The following is a 20,137-nucleotide window of genomic DNA, read 5'->3' as shown; positions in this document are numbered from 1 at the left end:
CCCCACACGGCCCTCACTGCCTCTCCCTCGCTCCCTTTCAAAGGCCCATCAGCTCCTGCCTGTAGGCAGGCAGGCTGCATTTGCTTCCAGTGGGCAGTCGCCCCCTCCTCCGCCCCGACGGCCCCTCCAGGGGGTTTCCCTGCAGCAGCTGTATGGTGGGAGCAGGTCACTCCAGCAGCCTCCCTCTCTCCCCTGTTGTCCCAAAATTAAGGGCACAATACCTTGGTTCATTTAAGAGTTTCACTGATAGTTCCTTTGGCAAAAATGACAGACGTTAGCAAAAATTAAATAAGACACGAGAAATTACTAAGAACTGTAAGCTTGCCATTCCAGTCTATGGTCCAAAATTCTCTGCAGCTTTTATAGCAATAAAAGCCTAATGCTGGCCTCCAATGCATCTCACCAGATCCATGCCTTCTGACACTTTTTACAGGGTCAAGCAACCTTCATTCCTCCAAGATAACCCTGCTTCCTGGCTAAAAGACAGCAACAGTAATAGCTAACATTTCTGTTCCAGGCATTGTTTTTAGGCCTTTACAAGTATTAACTGGAAGAAGCACCACAGAAAGGTTTCCCTTTGATCTGCAGTGAGCAGTTTACATTTCAAAGAGCCTCTCAGACCAGCGGCTCGCAAGTTTACCAGGCCTCTACCCTGCCCAGAAGTCCTTAATTTGCAAGAGGTGAAGGGAACAAGAACTGGGCCCGAGGGGTCTCCCCAACAATCTTCCAGCCTCTTCTGACACTTTCTCAAGCAGACGAATAACCACTGCACCCAGTATCTTTGCTCTCAGTATCCCTTTCCTGTTTCCTGAAAAGGTTCTCCTTGTAAGTTCTTTTCTCCTTCCCTTTTTCTTTTCCTTGACAAACAAGGTTGACTCCAAAAACATTCTTTTAGATTCTTCTCCTTCTAGCTCCGCTCCCAAATACCCTCCAGCCTGCCAGAGTCTCCGTCTGATGGTTGCTAACTTAGACATCTTCTCAGACAGCTGAGCCAACCAGTCTCAAAACACAAGCCAGCTGGGACTCCTCCCCTCCTCTCTCATGCTCCTGTCAGATATCACCAAACAAGCCCCCTTTCCATCCTCACTGTGTCCCCCCAGCTCAGGGCCTCACTGCATCAGACCCCCACTCCTCACCAGGGTCCCACCTCCAGTCAGCCTCCCTCCATCCTCTCAGCTTCGGACTCTATTCTGTTCAGCCTCGCTGTCCAGGGGCCTCGGCACCTACTACATGGTTACGTCTCCAAACCCCCAAGACTCCTTCACAGGCCCAGGTCAGCTCTCTACAGCAGTGACTTCCTGTTAGTGAAGAGGCACAGACTGTTTTTGGTTCATCTTTCAGGCTGACACATCTGCTCTTGGGGTCCCTCTTGGCGTGAGGCTGCTATTGTCCCCGGACCCCCTCTTTGAGACCTTTCCCAGGAAAGGGGCAGGAGTGATACAAGAGGGGAAAATGGCACTTCCTCCAGGCAGCACTCCCTGCCGGAAGCCACCTGAACTCCAGCTCTCTGCTTGGAATTCCACAGGGCAGAGTCCACTGGGCCTGGAGAAGGTGCCCAATTAAGTACTTCAAGTGAAAAAGAAACAAGTAGATGATTCCCAAAGCAGCCAGTCAGAAAATTTCAGTTTCCAAGAGTACCCTACATTGTTGAGAACCGGCAGGAGAAGATGTTTTTCCACTCAGCCTCTCTCCCAACAGATATCTATTATCTGCCCAACATACCCCAAGCCACACACACAATTACACAGCAGAAGAATTAAGTCTTTTTTGCTTAATGTCTTTGGGGAATAAAGATTATAAAGTCATTCCTCCAGTTTTCAGTTTAGCTGAGTAACTGATATCCTGTTCTTCAAAGGCCCTGAAGCAAGAATACTCATTTTCTCATGATGCTGCAGGGAGTTACTCTTACCGATTAAGGCGACAAAATGATCTTTTTGGCTTTTAAAGTCTCTTTTGCAAAGCACTTCAAAAATCTTATCTGAAAGAACATACAGCCTCAAGAGTAAACCCTAATGTAAACTAAGGACTCTGGATGAAAATGATGTATAAAGACTGGATTGGGTAAGAAAAATCAATCGATACTAAATCTAGGGGGAAATTCTGATCAGGATAACTACATGGCCTCAAAGTGTCTCCCAACTGCTTACTAGCTGCAAGGAAGGAAAAATATAGGAATTGTACAGAGGAGAAGCTGGAAAGCATCTTGACTGGGTGATCAAACTAACATCATCAATAAGGGAAAGATAGCTACTGTGGGCCTCTGGATGTGATGTCCAGGAGACACTCCGCCTATGCAGCAGTCCAGCCTAGAATGTAATTTGACCTGATGTCATTTCGAGGAAACATCAAACTCAAAATGAAAGTTCTATTTTAAAAAAGGAAAAAAATGGTTACATCATAAAAGACAAGGTAGGCTGTGAAAATGTTCCAAATTTAAAGGTGTTTAAAGAGACACAGCAACTAAACACATCACCCAACTCAAGACTGGACCCTACATTGGGGGGAGGTGCTATAAAGGACATTATCTGGTCCACTGATGACACGTGCACATGGGCAGTAGAGTACTGTACCAATGTTAAATTTGCTGATGTTGGTAACTGTGTTGTGCTTAAAAGCAAGAAAATATTCCTATTTTTAAGAAATACACATTGAAGTATTTAGGGATCAAGAGCCACGTTGTATGTAACTTATCCTCACAGGGTTCAGAAAAAAAGTTCTTGTGTACATGTGTGTGTTTCTGAAGACAGACTGCAGAAGTGATCCAGCAAATGCAGTGAAATACTAACAACGGTTAATCTGGGTAAAGGGTAAATCTGTCTTTGTACTATTCTTATTTTTTGAAACTTTTCCTGTAAGTTTGAATTTATTTCAAAGAAAAAAAGTGTATGTTAGATTCAGGATGGGCTCCTCAGTTCAGCTGGTCTCAGTGGAAGCAGGAGTCCCTCCCAGGTTCTGTTAACAACCTCTCTAAAGCCTTGATTTTGACTGAGACAGGGGTGAGAGGGGACTTTGAAGCCTACCTCCTGGCTGGCAGACACAAGCTCGGCTGTGCCAGCAGCCTGCCGTGCACGTGTCCTTCTGTCAGACAGAGCCCTCCACATGGAGAGCTGACTCGAGGGCAGACCACAGAAAACTTCAGGCCCTCCAAAGAAATCCAGTCCTAGAAGAAGGGGATCTGTTTTCCTGAACAACCAGCAGTACTGGGTGTCATCAGTCTTCTCCTTTTTTGCCAAACTGATGGTTGAAAACTAGAAAGCTGTTCTGAATTGCATTTCTTTACTCTTGATTGAGGCTCAAGATTTTTTTCATTTGAATACTGACAACTTGCATTTCTTTTGTGTGAAATGCATGCCTGAATCCTAAGTCTATCTTCCTATTAGATTTCTTTCTTTTATTAATTTGAAAGATTTCTTTTTAGAATTCTAGATTTTAATCCATTGTTTATTATAAAGGTTAAAACATATCTTTTGCTTGTCTTTCAACTTTGTTTATGGTATCTTTTGTCAGAAACATTCAGTTTTGACACAGTAAAATGTGTAACTCCTTTCCTTTATGGTTTTTGGGTTTTGTGGCTTGCCTGGGAATTCCCTCCCCACCCTATGATTTTAAGATTATCTTTTCTCCTAGCTATTTTATAGCTTTTTTTTTTTTTTAAATAAGATCTTTTATATCATCTGGAATTTATTTTTACATATGGAATGTAGCATGAATCCAACTTTCCCCACATAAACACCCAACTGGCCCACCCCACTGAGCTGCTCGTACTGATTCAACGTGCCACCTACCATCTACTACATTCCCGCATACACAGGGACTCTGTATTCTCTTCTTCCAACTGCTCCACCTATTTGCACTCCAACAGCACCCTGTTTTAATTACCTTTATACTATGTTTTAAAAGGAGCCAAGCCCATCCCTTTTAATTCTTTTTCAAAATTTCCTGTCAGACTGTGCTTCTACTTGAACTTTAGAATCAGCCTGTCAAAGTTCCATGAAATATCTTGAAATTCTGACCAGGTTTCCTTTTGGGCAGAAGTGGCATTTTTACCACACTGAGTCTTCCCTTCCTAGAAAATCCTTTGCTGCCCCAGGCTTGCTTTCATTCAGTCTCACACCTCATACAGTGCCTGGCAATGAAGGACATGTTGAATACTTTTTAAGTTTCATATTTTCTTTATATAGGTTTGCATATATTTTGTAAGGATTATTCTTATATAATTTATGTTTTTGCTGCTACAGTAAAAGGGACCTTTTTCCCACTGCATATTCTAACTAGTTGTTGTCGGCATCTAAGAAAGCGATTGCTCTCTGCACGCTGATCTTGTATCTAGCCACCATACTGAACTACCATTTCTAATAGTCTCTTAGTTCTCTTGGACATCCAGTTTAATTATCACACCATCTGTAATGCCAGCTTTCTTTCCAGTACAAACACACTTGACTTCTTCATAAAAATGTTTTGCCTTGGCTAGGCCTCCACAGCAGTGTTAACACAGCAGTGACAGTAGGCATCCTGGTCTTCCTGACTGTAAAGGAAAGCTTCTATTAAATATCTCTGTACATAACATGTCATTACATGTAGTAGTTTTTGCTGTAGGTTGGTAGTAAATATTCTTTATTAATAATCTATTTTAAGTTGCTAATAGTTTCCCTTTAATTATTAATGGGAACTGAATTTTATTCACTGCTTTTCTGCCATCTATCAGGTTGATCTTATGTAGGTAAAGTAGTTGGCCCAGTGTCAGTAAATGTTAGCTCTTATTATTAAGGATAAATTTCCTAATGTAGAACCCTTCACAAATAATGTACAGAGAGGACAGCAAGCAAATCCACAGGAATCAACCACTAAAGATGGGATGGATTTCTAAAAGGTTGCTGTGATTCATAAACTAATGAATGGAATTTGGGGTAAGGGGCATAAACTCCCTTTAAAATGGCATAAAATTCTAGGTGTGTGTGGAATTTCCAGGAGAGAGTTCACAGCTTTTCCCAGAGGGGTCTATGTCCCAGAAAAGTTAACCCCTATTTTAGGTGGGGGGAGGGCTGAGGAAGAGAGGAAAACAAGACAAGGTAAGAGCAGATTGCCATGGAAGTTCACTGCAACTTGAAGGGAGCCAGGCACCCTGGTCAGTGGAGGGTCCAGTGTCAAACCAAATGAATGACAGGGAAGGAAGTCCCACCTTTTATTTTCCTTTGTTCTCTTTCAAAAATTCAAATACATTAACCAAGCTACATCTGCAGAAATGTATGGACAGACTTCTCAGAGCAAGGGAAAAGATCAGCACCCAGAGAAGGGGTGCTCGGATGGTCCCAAAGATAAGCCTCATCTATAGTATGCTTTTGTGGGCTGAGAGTAAAAAGATCCCACAGACCAGTCCTGGTTGGTCTTTTTGTTCCTGACTCCTGTTTTTAAGATAATGGATTTCAAACTAGTTCATCTCATAAACTTCTAATACTCTTTATCTCCAACAAATGGTGGCCAAATGGACTCAGTGACAAAAAGTTGTAAGAACTGTTAGGATGAGAAAAATCAGCAGGCGCAAAAGAAAATACAGAACTGGGGGAGACAGTAGGCAGAGCTAAAGAAGAAACAGGTGTGGATTCAAACAAATGGCTTTTGGTCTTCAGAGACAGCACCAGAAGTCCCCACTCTAGGAATAGAAGGGTTCTATTCTGCTTTAGGTATTAAAAACGTTTGCTATTAATTTCCTCTGAGAAATGACTATATAAGGACCATAAGGGTTCAAATATGATTAGCCACTGTCTCCTTCCATACAGGACTGGGTCATCTTTGTCCTTTCTGGAGAGTGTAAGGCTGGGCCCTGTACTCTGCCCACACGTACAGCAACTTGACAGTAGTCACACCACCAACGCTTAGAGAAAAGCAACAAACATGATTCTTACCTGCCTAGGTGTTCAGAGTTCGGACTGACCAGGTACATTAGATTCCTGAGAGTATGCAGTGGTTGTAATTGATCTAAATTTACATGCTAGAAAAAGCAAAACACTGATTAATATTTTCAACCATGTAACAAATTAAAAATTAGCTTATAGCACATTTTCCGTACCTGGGAAAAGCATAGGTAAAGAATATTTGCATTTAGTTTCTTCACTGCTCGAGTAAATTTCTGTCTGCTGAGGTTCTCCCCACAAAATTCACTGTAAAATAAACAATATAGTTTGTAAAGTTGTAATTTTTGAGGAAATTCTGTATTAAAATGTTCATTTTGAAGAGTATGCTTTACACTACAATTCTGCACAAACCATAGCCCACGTCCTTTGCCTCTTAATAAACTGTACTTAACAGAAACTTTCTAAGAATGAACTACTGCCTTCATGGAGAGTAATTTCACTGCATCCATAAAAATTACAAATAAATGCATGTACCCTTTGACCAAGCAAAACTTCTGAAAACCTATTCTACACAAATACTTGCACATTAGTGAAACAACGAATGTGTAAGATTATTCCCTCAAGTATAAATAAGGGGCGTAGGGGACTGGTAAAATCTTGGCAAGTCTGTACAAAGGAAAACTTTGCAACTGGCCACATTAAGCAGAGTGACACTGAAGGCCCACAATGGTCCCACAATGCCACCGGTGCTACAGCCTTGTCCCCGCTGCCCTGTTCTCTCGCTCTCCCCAGGCTCTGCACCTGCCCTTCCCCTTGCTGGCAGCCTTCGTCCCCAGGGATCCCCGTGGCTTGCTCCTGGCCTCCTGCAGGCTCACACATGATCACACACCTGCCCACTCAGACATGATAAGCCCCTACTTGCCCCCGCATTCCCTCTCTTTCACCTGCTCTAGTGTTCTCCCCAGCACTCAGCAACACCTGACATACTGTCTGTTTTTCTATGTGTCTCTCCATTACAATTAAGTGCCAAGAGGGCAGGGATTATCTTATCATCACTGTTCCCCCTCAGTGCCTAGAACAGGGCCTGGCACATAGCAAGTGCTTAATAAATCTTTGTTAAATAAATACTTAAAAAGCAAGGTGCAAAACACCTTAGTTTAACCTGATACCTTTTGTGTTTAGGGAGAGGGGGTGGAGAATAATAATACATATTTATATTTACTTGAAATGCAAGGATAACAGGAGTGGGTAGCAAGGTCTTAGCAGGAACTGGGTGGACTATAAACCTTTACAACTTTTAAAGAATTTTGAACCACATGTTTTTTATTTAAAAAAAATTTTTTTAAATTCAAGTGTTACAATTTACCCAGTTATTACACATAAGCAAACCTTCAGAATACCCTGTTTTTCCTTCAGTTATCTTTTCACATGGGAGAATTCTGTGGTCTTCTCAAAGACTTCAAGTGCAATTTTAAGATAATGACACATTTGCACATTAGACTTTTGAAATCAATGAGGCTTATGAAATCATTCTCAGTATTTCATGGTCAGACTTTTTCCACCTTGATAATACTTAAATTCTTGTTTTTGGTTTAATTAGAATAAGTAAGAACACAACAGAAACATGAGAGAACCATGAGAAAGATCACATCACCACCTTTAATTACTTGCCTGTTGCACAGCTTTTTGGGAAGATTTACGTCGAGTATATGAGACAAAATATTGACCAGCTGAGTCGCATAGCACAATGCAGCACTGATTGTGTAAGCAGGGTTGTTATGCTCCATGTCTAAAGTATAAGAACAACAGCCATGCACAAAACTTTAATTTCAATAAAAATATTCATGAACCTAGACTTTTTATGATTTGTGGTTTTATCAATACATTATCGATAACTATGTTTTACTCTTTACTAATAAAAGGTCCATGCCAGACATTAATGTTTCATCATTTATGACTTTTGCTGAGTGGAATTAACCTAAGCAAGCAGGCCTAAATGGACCCAACATAAATGAAACTGAAGTCTGAACTGCTTGGACCTAATAATGTATTATTTATTAGAACAACTGATGCCCTATTTAAATGTCACCTCCTCAGAGAAACCTCCCCTGACTACCCCATGGAAAAGTAGTCCCTTCCTCTGTAGCCCTGTCCCATGATGGTGCTGCTTCTGTCCACAGCCCACACTCAGCACATGACGCCTTTGGTCATTACTTGTTTGTTTTCCTCTCCACAGAAAAGCAAAGAGCTACACCTGTCTTGGTGACATCACCTCTGTATCATCAGCTCCCAGCACTGCGCATGACAGTAGGCACATACTGAATACTTGCTAGATGACTAAATGAATAATCTTTCTCTATCAAAGAGAAGCTACCAGGGCTTTAAAGGGTTTTTGTACTGGGGTATTTCAAGCTCCATTTAGGACTGCTACAAGAAGTTCTTTACCAAATTAGAAACTATATAAGTGAGACCCAATGGGCTAAATACACTTCTTTAAACAGTGAGATCTTTTTATACAAATAAAACAATATTGATCTCAAAAGGTGAAACAGCTTAAAAACAAAACAAAAACAAAACATGTTTTCAGTCCATCCACTGATGGATAAACAAAATGTGGCAAATATTTGCAATGGAGTATTATTCAGTCGTAAGGAGAATGAAATGCTGATACATGCTACAATGTGAGCGAACCTTAAAAACATTATGCTAAGTGAAAAAACCAGACACAAAAGGCTACGTAGTGTATGATCCCATTCATATGAAATATCCAGAACACACACATCTATAGAAACAGAAAGCAGATCAGTGGCTGACGAGGGCTGGGAGGAGAGGGGGATGGGCAATGACTGCTTTAAGCCCCATAGTTTCCATCTGAGGTGATGAAAGTGCTTTGAACTAGACAGAGATGATGTTGCACAACACTGTGAATGTACTAAAGACTACTGAATTACTCACTTTAAAACTGTTCATTACATAAATTCTGCCTCAATTAAAAAACATGTATTTATAAAAATGTTCAAAGATTATTTTGCCTCTCACCAGGCCCCTGCGTGGTTTTCTTCTCTTCCACCCAGCTGTAGTACGCAGAGTAGTCCCCGTTGCTGGGAAGGCTAATCCAAGGCCCTGTGATGCTAATGCTGGTGTCTCCATTGTGATCGTCACAGACCCATCTCCCCGACAGGTAAGTCGTCCTCCGGGCTTCTGCCAGCTTGCTCACGGTGCTGGAGGTCATGGCGCTGTCACTCTCTGAAGACACATCTGCGGGGTCTCTAAAAACCAAAGAGGCATATAGATGTCAAGGGACTGGGTTTTAAAGAGAATGCAGTTACTTGGCAGATAGGGAGAACCTTGGCAAGATGCATGCGGGGACAGGAACTTAACTGGAATATACAGAGATAAGCAACTCCATCAGAGATGAGGATCACACCAGCAGAGGCGACACAGAAGCCACGGCAGTGTGAGGAGACAGCACCACAAACGAGGGACTCATGTTTTAGGTTCTCAAACTATTTGGTCTCAAGACGCCTTAATGTGCCTAAAATTTTTTTAAGGATCTGAAGAATTTTTTTGTAGGTGGGTTAGATCTAATATCTACTGTATCAGAAATCTGAGGAAAATTCTAAATGATTAATTCATTTGAAAATAATAAACTCATTACATGTAATGAGCATATTTTTATGAAACAACAACCTGCGTGTTTCAAAACAAGAAAATTAGTAATCCAACAAATAAAGCTTTTTAAACTCTTAAAAAAAATTAGTGAAGTGACATTATTTGTTGACCAGCTGAGTCACACAGCACCGTGCAGCACTGGTGAATTTTGAAAATCTCTTTAATACCCAAGTCTTTCAGTTGCTTTTTCAAGTAGATCTTGTGTCCTGTGGGAAAAACCAACTAGTTCTGCCTGCAGCTCACTCATGGGCTGTTCCTTGAGCCACTGCGGCACCTCCGCGTGCAGCCAACTAGCCTTCCGCAGACTTCCCATCTCGCCGTACGGCACAGTTGAAAGATGTACATGTAGAAGTCAATTAATAATTTCTACTGCCTTATCAGTAACATTCTTAATGTGAAACTGGCTGGTTTTTTATACTGCAAAGACACGGCAAACATGACTATGACTACAGTTTGGTATCACTGCCTTGAAATCTGCCAAGACACTAGAGCTTCTGCCCACTATGGCTTTGGGGCCGCCCGTGCAAATGTCAACACAGTGAGAAAGGAAAATAAAGTGTTAGTATCATTATAAAAATAGTTTTGACTGCACAGACTCTCCGAAAGGGTCTCAGGGACCCCCAGAGGTCCACAGACCACACTCTGAGACCTGCTAGCCTAAAGAGTGGAACGCGAATGAGAAGTCACGGCAGGTCCCACACAAGGCAGGGAGAGAACATGTGTGTCTGGGGAGCAGAGAGGATCAGTGTGGCTGCACGGAGGCATGAGAAAGTGCTGGAAGATGGTGTTGGAAGAGTGGGACAGACTGGGAAGGGTCTTCTGTGTTATGCTGAGTTTAGATTCTGTTTTCTTGGCCAGTGGCTCTCAATGCTTCTTCCTTCTGCCACAAGTACACATAAGGTAACTCCTACTGGCTGTCATGGGTAAGACTGGAGGGAGGGAACTATGCCCAGTGCTGAGCTGTACCTCTACTTCTTCCTTCCTCCACTCAAGGAAGTTTGAGAAATATGAATGAGCAAGAAATCCTATTACAGGGGTAACTTGAAAACTATCAGCTTAAAAAAAATGGTTTATAATAATACATACTAATATATAAGATTTAAACAGCCCAGGTATGGAAGAGAGTTTTTCTCTTCTTTGACTTTGTGTTCAGTTGTCAGTTTCCTTACTGGAACAGCTATGTTTACTGTAATGTGCTTTAACATCAACATCAAAATGTATTTTGACATGATGTCTCTGTTTTGTCAGCTTTTTTCTCCCCAAAGGCATGGCCAGCTGTCTTTATAAACCAATTTTTGGATAATCCAATTTTTCCCCACTGATCCAAATGCCACCTTAGGGTCTATTTCTGAACTTTCAACCCTACTCTATTTTGAATCTGCCTTTTTATTTTTATATTTGCCAACTATTACTAATGACAAATTACATGGTAAGAGTCAGAGAGCAGGTTTTCAAGCCAGAAGCAACAACCAGACCTTTAGGCTTTCAGGAAGCTAACTCTGGCCATAGATAAAGGGACAAGTAGGGGCAGCAAATAGTTAAGTCCCAAGTAGCAACAGTCCACTGACTGCCCAATTCCAGGGAAAGGTGCCAGAAAGCGAGGGCAACCAGAAGAGACAGGAAAGTCTTTAACTGGAACAGCCTGATGGTTAGTGAGAAAGCAAGTGAAACTCTTCAGGGGTAGCTTCTGCACCTGGATGGTCATCAGCACCATCTGGGGAAGTTAAAAAAAATAAAAGTATAAAAGAGATGGACTGGGAGGCTGAAGGTATTTCTCTGGAACCTTTTCCTGAAGTTCCTGAGTGACTCTGATGAACAGTCAGGTAGGCGCCACTGTCTGGTTCATCCCACTGACCCCTAAGGGTATCCACGCACGACAGCCCAAGACCCAACTCTGAGTATCCAGTGCCTGACGTGCTAGCCACCAGGAAGAGGCTGAGTCAGCGTGTCTTGCCCACCAAGTAAGAGACCCCGAGGTGTTTTCTTCCATCTTAGCTCATGCTTTCTCTGTGAAGTAGGCATTTATCATTCCCGTCTAACAGACAAGGAAGTAAGACTTCAAGGCTCAAGAACCTGCCTCACAGCATTTAACGAACAGATAAACAGCCAACTGGCACTGCAGCTGACATCAGCCAGACGTTCCTGATGAGTGTGAGTCTGCACCTCATCTGGATGCTCTGAGAGTACACAGGCTCGGGTCCCACTTCTCTGAGGGCCACCGCCCTTCACCCTGCCCACCCCCCACCCTCCCAACTTCATGCAGTGTGCACTGTTTGCTGAAGCAGGTAAGACTTAAAGTTTCATTACCAGGAAAACCAATGAGCTCAGAACAGTGCCCAATAAATGAGGTGTTGACATGCTTAAAAGATACTTGATCTTTGGAACTGGAGTTTTCCTTGAGTCAAAAGGCTAGCTTACTGTACCTCACGCCAGTCTTTACTTCCTCAATTGGAAAAATGACAGAGGTGAGCTCTAGTATGTGAGATCGCCGAAGGTTTGCCAGACGCTCGTAATGACTTTTTAAGTCAGTGGTTTTTCTTTCTACCAGGTCACCAAGTTTTCGATTGTGCCTCTGAATCTTCTCCTTTTTCTCTTGATGCCGTTGTGCTCGAGTATAAAGCTTCTGATTCTTTTCCTTGGTTTTGAGGAGGCCTTCAGAATCTAAAATAAATAAATCACACCCAACAATTATCTCTACAAACAGTTCCTGGGTACTGCAGACTGCCCCCTAAGCATCAGTGCCTTCCTGCAGTCTAAACTGAAAGTAAAACCTCAATAAAATTAACTGGATGATGTTCACTAAGTGGAAACTGAGAGTTTCGTTCAAGTAGGTATTACACATAGAGCAAAAGGAATGGCCACTAAAATGACTCTGGGTCTTCATTTGTAATCAACACCAGTGAGCATCACTCAACAACTATCAAGTTTAAGTTTAGCACCGGAAGCACCTTTATTATAGTAAGCAACAAAGAACAGCCATGTTGGGCAGAAAAGAGATGTAATTCTAACTCTGAAAAACTTACTGGCTATCTGATTTTCCTTAGAAATCTCTTAAGTGTGTCCTGGGCTACATCCAGAGAACCCAGTAGGTGGTTACACAGCAAAGAAACAGACCAAGGGCTCTGAAAAGTTACAGTGGAGTTCAGCCCCCCACAGGGTAGGAGCACCTACCATACGCCAGCATTTTAAGCACTGCAAGGGCAGCTAGAACCTTGGTCTACACAACCAAGAAAACAGACACTCATCCTGCCCAATGTATGTTCTTTTGATGGAGCTCCTTCAGGTTCTAGGTCCTAAGACCTGCTACCAGTATCAGGTTGTGGCTAAACTCCTCTAGAGTAGCAACAGGTTGTGAAATCTCAGACAGATACCTTGGGACAACTTAGGAGACTCAAACAAGTTCAAAATCAAGCTCATTCTTTTTCCAGGAAACTTTCCTCTTGACACATTTTAAGCTAGGTTCCCTACTTCATACTTATTTTTGACCTGTCTGCTGTCCAAATCAACCCCTCGAGGGCCCATTCCATGAGTGGTCCTATAGTTCCTTACATCAAGACCTTTCTTTTCATTCCCACTATCACAATCCTAGTTAACTCTCACCAAAACTCTGCCTATCTCCAGGTGGCTCCATTCCGTACCTTCAAGCCCCCTTTCCCTGGCTCAGTCTTCATGAGCCATTAGTTCTCCACTGCTGTTAAAAATACATGTCATTTATTTCGTCCCTGATTGCCTTTTAGTGCAGTAGAGCACCCTCTGCATGCACTGAAGAAGAGACTTCACTTCTTGCTTTTGAAAACAGCATGAGAAATATGTTTTTCATCCTTCCTCCTCAGCTTTGGTGTGTAAAAATTTTCCATCGGGGGAAAGCCTTCTGATTCAGATTTAAAGATAAGATTTAGCAAAGTGACTAAAATGTATTAAATAATGCATTACTTTATCAGCATTTACAGAAGTCTGGGGGCGAAAAGGTATATAACAAGAGGAAGTTGGAAGGTCATCGGAACCACCCAGAACAGTGCTATGCAAAGTATGGCCTGTGGATCTGGGCCCATCTACAACCCTTACCAGGCACGAGAAGTACAGAAATACAGAGTCGGTTCAGGCTACTTGGCACTGCCATGCTATCCAAGTGTGCCATCATTTTTCTAGTAATTTATTTTATTTTACAAAAATATTGGTTTGAGTTTTTACACATAGGAAGCGAAACAGAAAAAAGTGGTCTTTCACTACAGATAGTTTAAGAACCACTGACCCAGTCCTGTCCCCATGCATGAGATTTTAATTTACTAAGTCCGGAGTAGGTCCCATGATTCTCTCTATAGATTTTTAAAAGGTTACCAGGTGACTCCAAAGATTTGCTAGGGATGGAAACCACTATTTTGGGTCTACTAATTTAGAACCGTATCTTTTATTTTCTATGGTTGAGGCTTTCGTATTTTGGAGTTAGGAACCTATTAAAAAGAGCTGATCAACATAACACTGTAATGGGGAGTAGTAGAACCAAGAGCTCACCTCCTCTCACGACTACAACAAAACTGTAACTGACTGCTAAACAACCATCAAAAAAAAAAAAAAGACTGGAACCTAACAAAAAAGATCTTCAACTGGAAACATAAAGAAGGAACCACAGTGAGATGGCACACAGGGTGTGCTTGTGATGTAACTGGGCCCCATGCCCCCCTGGTGGGCAACCCACAAGCTGGAGAAAAACTACATTGCAGAGGCGTCCCCACAGGAGGGAGAGTTCTGAGCCCCATATCAGGCTCCCCAGCCTGGGGTTTATGCATTGGGAGTAGGAGGAGACCCCAGAACATCTGGTTCTGAAGGCCAGCGGGACTTAATTGCAGGAGCTCCATGGACTAGGGGAAACAGAGACTTCATTCTCTTGGGAAATGTACACAGAATCTCACGTGTACCAGGTCCAAGGGCAGAGGCAGTGATTTCATAGGAACCTGGGCCAGACCTGCCTGCTGGTTTTGGAAGGTCTCCTGGGGAGGTAGGGGGCAGCTGTGGCTCACCCAGTGGACATAAAGGCTGGTGTCAGACATGCGGGGAGTGTTCAACTACATGAGCTTTCCTGGAGGCTGACATCTTGCTTGGGTCATTAGCACTAAGACCTAGCCCCACCCAACAAATTGTAGGCTTAAGTGCTGGGAAACCTCAGGCCAAACAACATACTAGGTGGGAACACAACTCCACCCATCAGCAGATTTCCCGAACCCACAGCCTCTAGACACACCTCTAGACAAGACCCTGCCTACCAGAGGACCAGGACCAAGCTCCATTCAGCAGTGGGCAGGCACCAACCCCTCTTGCCAGGAAACCTGCACAAGCCTCTAGTCCAGCCTCCACCCATCAGGGGGCATATACCAGAAGTAAAAAAACAACCACCCCACAGCCTGCGGAAGGAGTCTGCTAACGCAGGCCAGAATTTACCCTGGGACCAGCTGGACTCCGGCCCTTGGGTGACAAAAGGGGAGTGTACTGCTGGGATGCACAAGACATCTCCTACAGAGGGCCATCTCTCCAAGGTGGAGAAACAAAACTAACCTACATAAAAATACAAATAGAAATTTAGACAAAATGAGGCAGCAGAGGAATATGTTCCAGGCAAAGGCATAAGATAAAACCCCTGAAGAAGAAATAAGTAATGAGGAGCTAGGCTATCTACCTGAGAAAGAGTTTAGAGTAGTGATTGTGGAAATGATCAGAGAACTGCAAGTGAAGTTTTTAGTAAAGAGTTAGAAAATATAAAGAATACCCAAACAGAGCTGAAGAAAACAATTACTGAAATGAATAATACACTAGAGGGAACTAAGAATAGACTAAATGAGGCAGAAGAACGGATCAGTAAGTTGGAACACAGAGTAGTGGAAATCACTACTGCAGAACAGAAAAAAAGAAAAAAGAATGAAAAGAAATGAGGATAGTTTCAGAGAACTCTGGGACAACATGAAGTGCACTAATATTCACATTATAGGGGTCCCAGAAAGCGAAGAGAGAAAGGACCTGAGAAAATTTTTGAAAAAATAATAGGTGAAAAGTTCCCTAACCTGGGAAAGGAAACAGTCACTCAAGTCCAGGAAGTGCAGAGAGTTCCACACAGGATCAACCCAAAGAGGAAAACACCACGGCACATAGTCATCAAATTGACAAAAATTAAGGATAAGGAGAAAAAATTAAAATAAGCAAGAGAAAAGCAACAAATAACATACAAGAGAACTTCCATAAGATTATCAGCTGATTTTTCAGCAGGAACTCTACAGGCCAGACGGGAGTGGCATGATATATTTAAAGTGATGGCAGAATCACTTTAAATACAACCAGAATACTCTATCCAGCAGGGCTCTCGTTCAGATTTGATGGAGAAATCAAAAACTTCACAGATAAGCAAAAGCTAAAAGAATTCAGCACCATCAATCCAGCTTTACAGCAAACATTAAAGGAACTTCTCTAGTCATCAAACCGTAAAAATGTTGGGAGTATTTGACAGGAGTTGCATTGGATCTGTAGATCGCTTTGGGTAGTATGGCCATTTTGATAATGCTGATTCTTCCAATCCAAGAGCACAAGGTATCTTTCCATTTCTTTGTACCATCTTCAATTTCCTTCATCAATGTTTTGCAATTTTCAGAATATAGGTAACCTCCTTGGTTAAGTTTATTTCTAGGTATTTTGTTGTTTTTGACGCAATGGAAATGTTTATGCCAGTTATAAAATTCTGGTTTTTGAAGTGAGAAAAAAAAAGTGAATGAAGGGCTGCAAATAGCAAAATATCCTTCTTTTTTGGAGGTGAGTTGTATTCCATTGCATATATACGCTACAACTTCTTTATCCATTTATCTATTGATGTGCACTTAAGATGCTACCATATCTTGGCAATTATAAATAATGCTGTTGTTAATAGCGGGTTGTATGTATCTTTTTGAATTAATGTTTTTGTTTTTCTTGGATATACGCCCAGGAGTGGAACTTCTATTTTTAGGTTTTTGAGAAACCTCCATATTGTTTTCCATATGCACCAATTTACATCCCCACCAATAGTGTACAAGGGTTCCCTTTTCTCCACATCCTTGCCAATATGTGTTATTTGTGTTCTTTTTGATGATGACCATTCTGATAGGTGTGCGATGATACCTCATTGCGATTTTAATGTGCATTTCCCTGATATTAGTGATGCTGAGCAACTTTTCAAGTTCCTGTTGGCCATTTGCATTTCCTCTTTTGGAAAAAGTCTATTCAGTTCTTCTGCCCATATTTTAAATGGATTGGTTGGTTGTTTGCTTTTTAATTGAAGTACGGTTGATTTAAAATGTTAAAAAAAAAAATTCCTTACACAAATGTTTTACAAAGAGAAAGGCAAGCAGTAAACTTTTCCCGGTTGCTGTTGCCCCCCACTTCCTCTCTCTCTAGTTTCTCTCTCTAGTTTATTAATCCCACAAAATACCACATGAGCCCCTTATTAGGTCTGGAGAGAGGGGGACAAATTACTTACTTTTCTTCATTTCTTCATTTCCTTTACATATAGTTTGTTTCAGCTGTTCAATTCTCATCTTGCAGGACATTATTTTCCATCTCTTAAAAAAGGAATGCAATAAATATCACAAACGTTGATCTCTTATAATTAATATGATTATCCACCTAAGGCCACTACATATATAGAGGTATATCTTAGAAAATGTAATGAAGAAAAGACCAATATAACTGTATTTATTACAGGTTTTATAACTGGCGAATTACAAAGAAGAAAAAATGTTATTATGGCTCAGTGCAGAGGCTGCTAGGAAATTAAGAGAGAGAAATTCGCATAGTTCTTTTATATGTTAATGAACACACAGGAAAATGTTAAAGGATATTCTCACAACATGCTCTGTCCAATATACAGCTACTGGTCCCGTGTGGCTATTTAAAAATCTATTAGAATTACATATAATTTAAAAATCCAGTGCCTACTCCCCCTACCCAAGTGGTATATGTCAACCCTCCATGTGGCTAACGGCTACCATACCAGGTAGTGTGGATAGAGAACACCTGCATTATCAGAGAGTTGTACTGATGAGCTGCTCTAAACCCTTAGTGCTGGTTACTGAGGAGACCATCAATTGTATTATCTCACTGATACAATAAGCTAATATTACTTAAATTCCAGTGGGGTGAGAGAAACATCTGAGAACAGATTCATGGGGACTGAAGGATTCAGGAATGAACTAGCAATGAGATGTCTTCACTTTTAAGAGCTATTAGTCTTTAAGAATCAATATTCAAGCTTGTGATAAAAAAAACTAGAAAACAGAACAAGGAACTTTGAAAAATTTAGGATGGGATTCTTTATAAATAGTCTTTTATAATCTTTTTCCATATAACAAACACACTTTGTTTATATAACATTCAGAGCATATGCAGAATTCACTTACATTACATTTAAATATTATTTAAAAATTATAATGCTTATTAGTATGAAAAAAATTAAGTATCACAAAGGAGAAGAAAGTGATTAGCCTAATTCCTTCCTATTCTTCAGGAGTGATCTCAATTACAGGTTGACAATTTTTTTTCAGGATTTTTTTTTAGAGTATACATATATTTAAAACACATACATAAATGGAATCATACTTTACCCTAGTGTACCTTTTTTTATTAAAAAATCTATCTTGGACATCATTTCACACCAATACATGTAGACTGACCATATTCTTTAATTATCTCATTCTGTTTGATGAGTATTTAGTACTATCAGTGATGCGGGCAATCAGCTTCTTTACCCTTAAGTCTCTGTATTCACGTGCATTTTCTTAGGAGGAAAATTGCCAGATATACTACATGCATTTTAAAAAAACCCAAACCACCACCAAATTGTCCCCCAAACGAATATGTTAATATATATTCCCACCAACAGTGAATAAAAGTGCAATCAATCAAACTCCTTATCTTCATATGCTGTATTCATTTTTTCCCAGTTTAAATTCATTTTGCTAGGGACTTTAACATATAGAACTTTTAAACTTTTATGTAGTCTGTCAAAATGTTTTCCTTTATGCTTATAAAGATCTGCTCACCCCCAGATTATAGAAATACTCTCCCATATTTTCTTTTAATATTTTTTAGTTTACTCTTCACATTCAACCATTAATCCATCTATAAAGTGTGTGGTTATGATGAGTAAGTGATTTCAAAAATGACACCCCTCACTGTTCTTGTATTTCTATGCCAATACCAGACTCCATAATTATTCCTTACGGTGGTTCCACAATTAATTGCCAATACCCCATTTTTGGTATCTAGATGAAATATCTGAGAAGCCCACACTACAAATATATTCACAGAGGACTGCCAAAAAATGATCAAAAATAAATTTAAATTCAAAATGATTTTTTTAAGCTCTACCAACTTAAAAACATGTAACTTCAAGTATAAAGAATATTACTTAAATACATCTGAAAGCTTACCAACTGATCTGTTATCCATTTTCCTTCCATAGCTTTTAACACTCTGTATGGAGAAGAGACATAGGAAATAAGCTCTTAAGATAATAAATGTTGTGAAGCTCAAAAATGCAAAATCAACACCTTTTTAAAATAAGGCCTTAGAAACAGGTGGAAATACCAAAGTGGGATGTAAGCATTTAAAAATGTTTTCCAAATTCCCTGTTCTCTGCATTTTTTTCCTCACCTCCTTCCTTTTGCACTTTTAACACTGCCCAGAGTCTTTCTATAAAGTTTCATAATAAACTTCCATAACAGCCATAGCCTTTGTCTTCCATCATAGTCAGTAATTTCCATCAGTCATAATTAATAATAATGACAGTTACAAGATAATTCACTATCCAAAATGCTATTGTCAATTCCCCGCAAAAATGGCACAAGGCAGCTTTGGCAAAAATCTGTTCTATGAAATGAAGTGTTCTATGGGAAAAAAAAAATAGAAGTTTCTGTGAGAGAGTAAGTTAGAAGAAATGACTGAATTATATAAATCCAAGTAGGTTTCTCTGATGCAGGGCATCTCAGAAGATTTAATCTGCTTATAAATATGTTAATCAGACTTGGGGATGTGTAGAGAACAGTGACTAGATCAGTTTGGGACATAAGGTTCTACAGGACAGTTCTCAAATCCAGAGGATGAGAGATTCATCAGGGGTGCTTATTAATACTCAGATTCCGGGGCCTCCCCACAGACCCACTGAATCAGAACACCTGAGAACAGGATTCCAAGAAGCTGCATGTTTAACCATTACCCAAGTTAATGGACTCTTCTCATGTAGATAATCTGCAGACCACACTCTGCAAAACCCTGATACAGAAGAATAAAGGTAAAGAGAAGCAATAACGTCCTATAAGAGCCGCCACTACTGATTTAAGTCTAATATGCCTTCTGTCCTGGACCCACTTACCACACATCAATTATCAGGGCCAGGGGTTTGATTCATCTACCCCATCACTGCCTGCTGTGAACCAGGTACCTAGTGTTTCCTAAAAACTTGATAATCTCTATTATCTTGCTTCTCCTAGATGCACTGCTCTTCACACTTTGTATCCTAAATTCAATGAATTGGTAACCCACATGACTGCATACCACAGCACTGAATTAAATCATGTGGTAACTGGATAACCTCCACA

General features: G+C 40.8%; 1 protein-coding gene across 2 annotated transcripts in view; it reads right to left on the bottom strand.

Moving 5' to 3' along the window:
- The window catches only part of ATG14 (autophagy related 14), a 34,439-nt gene that overhangs the window by 3,492 nt on the left and 10,810 nt on the right, over positions 1-20,137 (bottom strand). Inside the window, exons 3-10 of one of the 2 annotated variants that reach the window (XM_074365489.1) lie at positions 18,971-19,013; positions 17,020-17,101; positions 11,948-12,185; positions 8,892-9,121; positions 7,524-7,641; positions 6,068-6,158; positions 5,904-5,989; positions 3,631-4,525 (exon numbers count right to left, since the gene is read on the bottom strand). In XM_074365489.1, the coding sequence (XP_074221590.1) occupies positions 4,468-4,525; positions 5,904-5,989; positions 6,068-6,158; positions 7,524-7,641; positions 8,892-9,121; positions 11,948-12,185; positions 17,020-17,101; positions 18,971-19,013 (946 nt within the window). In that variant the 3' untranslated portion in view covers positions 3,631-4,467. Of the gene's footprint in view, positions 1-3,630; positions 4,526-5,903; positions 5,990-6,067; positions 6,159-7,523; positions 7,642-8,891; positions 9,122-11,947; positions 12,186-17,019; positions 17,102-18,970; positions 19,014-20,137 lie in introns of those variants that run through there. The other variant, XM_074365488.1, reaches the window with a different exon arrangement.

The sequence above is a fragment of the Camelus bactrianus genome, chromosome 6 (genome assembly GCF_048773025.1).
Source record: "Camelus bactrianus isolate YW-2024 breed Bactrian camel chromosome 6, ASM4877302v1, whole genome shotgun sequence".
Classification (NCBI taxonomy): domain Eukaryota; kingdom Metazoa; phylum Chordata; class Mammalia; order Artiodactyla; family Camelidae; genus Camelus; species Camelus bactrianus.
Note: the sequence above shows the minus strand (reverse complement) of the source record. Positions and strands in the feature narration are given on the sequence as shown.